This window comes from Oncorhynchus mykiss, chromosome 2 (assembly GCF_013265735.2).
Source record: "Oncorhynchus mykiss isolate Arlee chromosome 2, USDA_OmykA_1.1, whole genome shotgun sequence".
NCBI classification, from domain to species: Eukaryota; Metazoa; Chordata; class Actinopteri; order Salmoniformes; family Salmonidae; genus Oncorhynchus; species Oncorhynchus mykiss.
The window spans coordinates 16167309-16176858 of NC_048566.1; the positions used below are offsets into that span (position 1 = coordinate 16167309).

General features: G+C 47.2%; 1 protein-coding gene across 1 annotated transcript in view; it reads left to right on the forward strand.

Moving 5' to 3' along the window:
• chrnb2 (cholinergic receptor, nicotinic, beta 2) overlaps window positions 1-5730 on the forward strand; it is a 39269-nt gene extending 33539 nt beyond the window's left edge. The window contains exons 5-6 of the mRNA XM_021621651.2: window positions 1-832; window positions 3860-5730. The exon at window positions 1-832 is cut by the window's left edge and continues 276 nt beyond it. Coding sequence (XP_021477326.2) covers window positions 1-832; window positions 3860-4012 — 985 coding nt within the window. The 3' untranslated portion in view covers window positions 4013-5730. The remainder of the gene's footprint in view (window positions 833-3859) is intronic.
• Window positions 5731-9550: the final 3820 nt, after the last annotated feature.

The window sequence follows — 9550 nt, forward strand, 5'->3', positions numbered from 1 at the left end:
GAATCCTGCCGACCCCACCTACGTAGACATCACTTATGACTTCATCATCCGCAGGAAACCTCTGTTCTACACCATCAACCTCATCATCCCCTGTGTCCTCATCACCTCTCTGGCTATCTTAGTGTTCTATCTGCCCTCTGACTGTGGAGAGAAGATGACCCTGTGTATCTCTGTCCTGCTGGCCCTCACTGTGTTCCTCCTGCTGATCTCTAAGATCGTCCCCCCCACCTCCCTGGACGTTCCTCTGGTCGGGAAGTACCTGATGTTCACCATGGTCCTGGTGACCTTCTCTATTGTCACCAGTGTGTGTGTTCTCAACGTGCACCACCGCTCACCCACCACACACACCATGCCCCCCTGGGTCAAGCTGGTGTTCCTCAACAAATTGCCTGCGCTGCTCTTCATGCGCCAGCCCCAGAACAGCTGCGAGCGTCAGAAGCTGCGCCAGCGACGTAGGGGCCAGGAGCAGAGGGAGGGGGGCAGGGATGGGGGCTCTGCCGGGGGGCTGATGGTGGGCCTGGGGCTGGGGGGCGGAGGGGGTGGCACGGATAACAACGACCCCTGTACGTGTTACGTGAACCGGGCATCGGTGAAACAGTTTGTAGGGGAGCTGGGAGGGGGCGCGGGGGGAGGAGGGTCGATGGAGGGGCTGAACGGGCTGAGGGAAGACAGGGAGGGGGGGCAGGGGAACCGGCCCAGGGGGAAACAGGTAGAAGGGGGCCCAGCCCTGACCCAGGCCGTGCTAGGACAAGCCTGCCCTGGGTTGGAGGAGGCTGTCGACGGGGTCCGCTTCATCGCCAACCACATGAAGACTGAAGACGACGACCAGAGCGTGAGTAACGTAGAAATCCCCCACGTATTCACCGTTCACTACATCTATATATCACATTATATATCTGATGTCTTGACCCTGTTCTGCCATACACATCATAGAATGTTACTTACTCTCGGTCTAGAAGGCCATATATCTACACTTATTCAGAGCAGATAGGCCTGTTTCGAGACGGTATTGTTTTGAACATTCGTTTTAGGACTGATGCCTAGCACTCTACTCAATGCATTGTCAATAAGCGCTGATGAAGATTTCATGCAAAGTGCATTATAGTGGCTTGGAAATACACTGACATTCAAAAGGAGGCATATAATTATAGGGAAACCTTTTGTCATCATTTTGATGTTGCCAGATTGACTTTAAATGCAGTATAACGTTAGCTAGCTAGCTAAGATTGAGGGGAGGCCACTGGATTTGAACTAGCTAACGTTAGCATTGCTAGCTAATGACTTCATTGCCGTCTGTTTGAAGTACATTTGATGACATGATAATGATGTCAAAGTTGTGTCCTACTAAATATTTGCCCACTTTAGCAATATAATCATATTTCCAGTCCACTATAGTGTAATTTAGACTAAACAGTCAATAGCCTCTGTTCAGAATGACTGGGCTTATCACGACTTTTGGGCACCACTATGGTGGAGGGCGGCTTGAGAACGTTCATAACAATGGCATGACGCGACCGAGTGACGGGGGTGCAACCTATGAATAGCTACCACCTACTGCTACATTCTAGGGAGAATAACTATGGGTGAATGGTTATGAATTCATGGGCTACACTTGTTCTGCTCTGAATATTTAACACAGTTTTAATCTTAGCTACTGTATGATATCAGCATTGTGAGTGAATAAAACAGGGCTCTCCCAACGTAGGAGTAGAGGAGTAGAAAGAGAGGAGGATGAACGACAGGGGGGGGGGGATTTTTCCTTCAGTGGGCAGGGATGCCTGAAGGCATGGAAAGGGAGGAAAGAACATTCTCCTGGAATGAGAGACCCTGACATAGTGAATAAACAGTCCTTGTAATTCTGTCCATCAGCGCGACTCATCATCTCCATGGTTACCGTCCGTCTCCATGCTGACCACTTTTAAGACCCACCTGATCCTTCTTTCACTTCAGGTCCTCCCTCCTGTCCTCTTCAAGTCATCATCACCCCTCCCTTCTCTCTCCTCCTCCCTCTCCTTCCCTGCAGTACTCATCCATCCCTTATTCCCCTATACCTGGTCTCTTTCTCTCTCCACCTCTCCTCTCTTCTCCTCCTCTATCCCCTTCCCTGCAGTACTCATCCATCCCTTATTCCCCTACACCCGGTCTCTTTCTCTCTCCACCTCCCTTCTCTCCTCCTCCGTCTCCTTCCCTGCAGTACTCATCCACCCCTTATTCCCCTATACCCATTCTCTTTCTCTCCCCTCTCCTCTCTTCTCCTCCTCCCTCTCCTTCCCTGCAGTACTCATCCACCCCTTATTCCCCTATACCCGGTCTCTTTCTCTCCCCTCTCCTCTCTTCTCCTCCTCCCTCTCCTTCCCTGCAGTACTCATCCACCCCTTATTCCCCTATACCCGGTCTCTTTCTCTCTCCACCTCCCTTCTCTCCTCCTCCCTCTCCTTCCCTGCAGTACTCATCCATCCCTTATTCCCCTATACCCGGTCTCTTTCTCTCTCCACCTCCCTTCTCTCCTCCTCCCTCTCCTTCCCTGCAGTACTCATCCATCCCTTATTCCCCTATAACCGGTCTCTTTTTCTCCCCTCTCCTCTCTTCTCCTCCTCCCTCTCCTTCCCTGCAGTACTCATCCACCCCTTATTCCCCTATACCCGGTCTCTTTCTCTCCCCTCTCCTCTCTTCTCTTCCTCCCTCTCCTTCCCTGCAGTACTCATCCATCCCTTGTTCCCCTACGTCTGGTCTCTCTTTTTCTCTCCCCTCACCTCTCTTCTCCTCCTCACCCTCTTTCAGTGTCAAACCTCATCAGAGCTCTGTGGTGGAATCCAGTCTCCACTCACATTAACCTTTCAACCCCGCCTCTCACCCCCCTTTAATGGGTGAGGGGGAGGGAAGGAGCGAGAAAGTGAGAGAGACAAGTGATAGAGGAAGAGGAGAAAAGAGAGCTGTGTATTCACCCCGTGACTTCTTCCACATGTTGTTGTGTTGCAGCCTACATTTCAAATGGATTGAATTGAGATGTTGTGTTGTCACTGGCTTACACACAATACCCCATAATGTCAAAGTGGAATTATGTTTGACTAATTCATTAAAAATGAAAAGCTGAAAGGTCTTGAGTCAATAGGTATTCAACATCTTTGTTATGGCAAGCCTAAACAAGTTCAGGAGTTAACATTTGCTTAACAAGTCACATAATAAGTTGCATGGACTCACTCTGTGTGCAATAATAGTGATTTTTGAATGACTACCTCATCTCTGTACCCCACACATACAATCATCTGTAAGGTCCGTCAGTCGAGTAGTAAATATAAAACAGATTCAACCACAAACACCAGGGAGGTTTCAAAATACGTCACAAAGAAGGGTAGATGGGTAAAAATAATATCCCTTTGAGCATGGTAAAGTTATTAATTACACTTTGGATGGTGTATCAATACATCCAGTCACTACAAAGATACAGGCGTCCTTCCTAACTCAGTTGCCAGAGAGGAAGGAAACCTCTCAGGGATTTTACCATAAGGCCAATGGTGACTTTCTAGCCTGAAGTCCAGTGCGCTGTCGACTGTGTCCCAAAAGCATGCTCAAGCAGCATAGTCGATATCCGCTCTTATAAACCCAGGGTCATTACACTACTTATGTAAACAAGATACTGTATATTAGTGTTTTATTTTTCATAGATTTTTTTACAAATGTTACAATTGTTCTTCCACTTTGACATTAGAGTATTTTGTGTAGATCGTTCACAAAAAAATTACAATTCAATCCATTTGAATCCTATCTTGTAACACAACAATAAGTGGAAAAAGTCAAAGGTGTGAATACTTTTAGTAAGAACTGTACTTATGTAAACCTCTGCCTACACCCTCTTCAGGTGAGCGAGGACTGGAAGTATGTTGCCATGGTGATCGACCGTCTCTTCCTGTGGATCTTTATAATTGTGTGTGTGTCCGGAACCGTCGGGATGTTCCTCCAGCCACTGTTCCAGAACTACACTGCCAAGACCATCACCAACACCAATGGCTGACCAACCAGGTTCCCAGCAGCATCGATGGACACCGCCCCGACCCAATCAGCACAGCAGGACAGGGGCAGGAGGGAGGGACCTGCCCAGCAGGGGAAGTGGGTTTTATTAAGTCTGTGGAACTATATTGGACAGGAGCCACACCTGTTAACCTTTATAGCCTTTCTACTGAACTGTTCTGAACTGAAGAACTAAACTTAACACCAACACCGTATTAAAGATCGTTTTTTTTTCCAGAGGAGGGATAAATGGATGGACAACTCTTCCCTTTTTCCCAGAGGAAGGTGGAGTTATGCCTCTCCTCTCTCCCTCTGAGTGATCAGGGAGAGAGGACAATCTCTAAATTGTTTGACATCCTGTAGAACGCTACGCCAGCCAATCAATGCTCTTCATTCCAAGCTGACTGTGCAAGCTTACTGAGAGTATATTGTTGCACCTTAACTGGTACAGAACTTAATGCTTCAGTAACAGAACCTTGATTGGAAACTGTGTCAACCAATCAGAAAAATGTAAAGGCAATTGTTTTTCCAAGCCACTTCTGTTATTAAGCCAACTGATAGTACAGTACAGTATATTTTACCATAGCATAGCAGTGTACCACAGTATAGCTTTGAATATAATGTTATTGCGATTTCTCTGTGTCTTCCTGAGAGAAAGGTAGGGTGCAGTGGTTTGTTGTATGATTCTCTACGCTTTTAAACAAGAATGTGATATTACCTGTACTACACAGCCTGTGACGTGCACGCTAACACTATATGAGTAGAAGAGACAGATCGTGAAGGAGAGAGATGAAAGAGAGAGAGGGATATTGACAGAGAGTTAGATGGAATGAGATGAAGTAGTTATAGTGAATCCCAAACCGCCCCCTTGCCAATACCAACTCCCTCCGTTGTCACGTGTTGTTGACGAAGCTCCGAGGGTGACTTCCAGAGAGTGTCGATGGGATCAATAAACCCACCGGGACCAGTCTCTGAATCAGACATAAACACATGCACGTGGTATATAATTAGACACGCCTCTCCGTTTTTTACAATTCAATTGTGCTAACTTCAGACATATAGCAGTGAGTGTTGGGATAGCACTTCGCTCTGAAGCCTGCATCCGTGCTGGCTAGGTCGAAGTGGCTATAGGAGGATCTAATTAGCCCCTACACCCAATTTTCACTCCCTCAGCTTTAGTACACTTGTGCAAATGGCGGAGGCTCGTGTGAACGCGCAAATGGAGTGCCGAGGGGCCAGGCGAATGGGGTGATTTGGGATTCAACCTTAGAGAAAGATAAAGGTGTAGGATGTCTGCATATACAGCTCTATTGGGATAATAGCAGCTTGTGCCATCGGGTACAGTTGCAAGGGGATGAGTTTAGATTCAGTTCCTGGGAAACTGAGATTGGGTTGAGCCAAGATGGAGGAAATTCCCTCCTTTTACAGTTGAGCCATGATTGCACAAAATTGGGTGGTCGAATATAGAACTGACAGATGATATGTATTGTTGGAATAAGGATGTTTTCTCATGAAACATAAGCTATTGTGTGTTATGAATGTTTGCATAAATGTTCATTTCTGTCATCACTGTGATTCTCATTATCAGAGTAAGACAGTGTCTCACTCTGTCCTCTCTTCCTTTCCTCCCTATCTCCTCCCCTCCTTCCCCCTCCTGTCCTCCCCTCCTTCTCCCTCTCTCCTCTCTTCCTTTCCTCCCTCTCTCCTCCCCTCCTTCCCCCTCCTGTCCTCCCCTCCTTCTCCCTCTCTCCTCTCCTCCTTCCTCCTCATGTCCTCCCCTCCTTCCACCTCCTGCCCTTTCCTCCTTCCCCCTCTCTCCTCCCCTCCTTCCCCCTCCTGTCCTCCCCTCCTTCTCCCTCTCTCCTCTCCTCCTTCCTCCTCATGTCCTCCCCTCCTTCCACCTCCTGCCCTTTCCTCCTTCCCCCTCTCTCCTCTCCTTCTTGCCCCTCATTCCGCTCTCTCCTCACCTCCTTCCCCCTCCTGTCCTTCCCTCCTTCCCCCTCTCTCCTCTCCTCCTTCTCTCCTCTCCTCCTTCCCCCACCTGTCCTCCCTCCTTCCGCCTCCTGTCCTCCCTTTCTTAGATTGCGTTGTGCTCTGTAGCTGACTCTCTCCTCTCCTCCTTCCCCCTCCTGTCCTCCCTCTCTCAGATAGTGTTGTGCTCTGTAGCTGACTCTCTCCTCTCCTCCTTCCCCCTCCTGTCCTCCCTCTCTCAGATTGTGTTGTGCTCTGTAGCTAACTCTCCCCAGTGTGTAACGGTGTGTAAGGCTGTATTATTATTATTGTCAGAACACACGCCACCTATAGTTATTACAGTAATTGGCCAGGTTAATTTACTTAATGTCCGATGTGTGTGTGTGTACTCATTGCCCACTGCATTATCATATCTGTCCGACGCAATGTGCAAGAGAGTTACTTCCCTCGTTGTCTCACTTCTTCCCTCGTTCTCTCTCTCCCTGGACATCTGTAGTATAGATATTGGGGTATGAAATTAGGGTAATGACCAGCCCACCTACACACTGAAGCACCACCTTCCTTCCCTCACTCCTGCTCTCTCAGCCCCCTCCTTTCTTTCTACACTTTTTCTATCTCCTCCCCTCTTCTCTGAACGACAGATTGCTCATGTTATGTTCCCTCTGTCAATCTCTCTCCATCCCTCTGTTCCTCCTCCCTCTGAATCTGGCTATAACAGGTCCTGGTGGGGTGGGATTTGGACACGCACCACACGCACGCACGCACGCACGCACGCACGCACGCACGCACGCACACACACACACACACACACACACACACACACACACACACAGCCAGCCAGACAGCCAGACAGCCAGCAAAATATACCTCCAGCTGAGTGTTAACTGAGTAATCCCCTTCCATGACCTTGCATGACCTTGCGTCACTCTGTGGGACACAGGCTTTTCACAGTGGGGTAGTCCAGGGTATTCCCAAGTGAACCCCAGGACATCCCCAGGAGAACCCCAGGACATCCCCAGGAGAGGCCCAGGACATCCCCAGGAGAGGGCCAGGAGAACCCCAGGACATCCCCAGGAGAGGCCCAGGACATCCCCAGGAGAGGCCCAGGACATCCCCAGGAGAGGTCCAGGATAACCCCAGGACATCCCCAGAAGAACCCCAGGACATCCCCAGGAAAGGCCCAGGAGTGTGTAAAGCCTATTAGAGAGCTGTGGAGTCCTGTGGAGTGGAGACCTCTCTTTCCCTTCAGGACCTGGCTGTAGAGGTGTGACGCAAACAGAGTGCTGTCCATCCCCTCCCTCCTCCCTGTTTCTCCACCCCTCTCTTTTCTTCCTTCTCTCCCCTTCATTACCTTGTTCTCTCTCTCCTCTGTCCTTTCTTCTTGTCTCTCTCTCCTCTGTCCCTCTCTCTTTGTCTCTGTGTGTTTCTCTATTCCCCACTCAGAGGAGAGCGTTGTCCTCCAATAACCGCTCACAGCTTTGTTCCTGTCCAATAAAGGTTGTAGGTTCAGTTCAACATTCAGTTTCTGTTGTATGTTCTTCTGACACACACACACACACACACACACACACACACACACACACACACACACACACACTTAGAACGGTATTGGAATTACCCTGAGTTCACAGAAAACACACAAAAGAAAACATCATTTCCTGTTTTTCTAAGATTAATGCTGCTGATGGCCAGTAACCTGATTCAAAGAGCCATAGCTTTACAGTAAAACAAACATTATGGCAAGTAACCTGATTCAAAGAGCTGTAGCTTTACAGTAAAACAAACATTATGGCCAGTAACCTGATTCAAAGTGCTGTAGCTTTACAGTAAAACAAACATTATGGCCAGTAACCTGATTCAAAGACCCGTAGTTTTACAGTAAAACAAACATTATGGCCAGTAACCTGATTCAAAGTGCTGTAGCTTTACAGTAAAACAAACATTATGGCCAGTAACCTGATTCAAAGTGCTGTAGCTTTACAGTAAAACAAACATTATGGCCAGTAACCTGATTCAAAGACCCGTAGCTTTACAGTAAAACAAACATTATGGCCAGTAACCTGATTCAAAGTGCTGTAGCGTTACAGTAAAATAAACTATTACTGTACTAACAGGCCTGTTTCAAGGTAATTTCAAGTTCTTCCTACTGCCAACCAACTGTTGTATGTGCACATTTACAGGATTGTGTGTTTGCATATGTGTTTTAGTACCATTTGTAATGTTTGATTAATGCATTCCTATCACATTACAATTCTGTACCACATCAGTGTTCATCGACAATAGAAATATTTCATATTTGGTATAGACTACCAAAATCCTGAATATCTGTTTCCTGAGGGATTCTGTCTGTTCTGCTAATTATAAAGGTTTAATATTCAGTAATGTTGGCTTTGGATTCACCTTTAGGAAGAACGTCTTAAAAATGAGAGGACAGTCTAAGATGGGTCAGCGTGGAACACAGTTCTGAGATCTGTTGTTGGACAGATTATAGAGCTCATTGTAGAGCTCACAGATCTTCATAAGGTATGGATGAAACTGATCTGTCACTGTCAGGCCATCCAGGTACTATTGGTATCAGTGGTAATGTAAAATATCAGGCTATTCAGGTAATATCCTTCAGAATGATCTCGACGGGACCGCAGTGGAGAAGGTGGAACGCTTCAAATTCCTCGGCGTACATATCACTGACAAACTGAAATGGTCCACCCACACAGGCATTGTGGTGAGGAAGGCGCAACAGTGCCTCTTCAATCTCAGGAGGCTGAGAAAATTTGGCTTGGCACCTGAATCCCTCACAAACGTTTACAGATGCATAATTGAGAACATCCTGTCGGCTGTATCACTGCCTGGTACGACAACTGCACCTCCCGTGACCGCAGGGCTCTCCAGAGGGTGGTGCGGTCTGCCCGATGCAAACTATCTGCCTTCATGACACCTAGAGCACCCAATGTCACAGGAAGGCCAAAAAGCTCATCAAGGCTGGGACCGAGAGACTGAAAAACAGCTTCTGTCTCAAGGCCATCAGATTGTTAAATAGCCATCACTAACACATTAGAGGCTGCTGACTATATACATAGACTTGGAATCACTGGCCACTTTAATAAATGGAACTTTAGTTACTTTAATAATGTTTACACATTTTTCATTACTCATCTCGTATGTATATACTGTATTCTATTCTACTGTATCTTACTCTATGCCGCTCTGACATTGCTCATCATATATATATGTATTCTTAATTCCATTCCTTTACTTAGATGTGTGTGTACATGTTGCGAAATACTTGTTAGATATTACTGAACTGTTAGAGTTACAAACACAAGCATTTCGCTGCACCTGCAATAACATCTGCTAAACACGTGTATGTGACCAATAAAATTGGATGTGATTAAGTAAATGGGAGTGCAGCACAGACACAAAAGTCCATCCCTGGAGAGTCTCTCACTCTGCTCCCATCTGGTGGCCAGACAGTGTTACTACTCCTCTCCATCAGAGAGACTGGGTAAAATTAGGAATATCCCAAACATACACACAAAGTATCCAGAAACCACAACAATACTCCACGACAAGC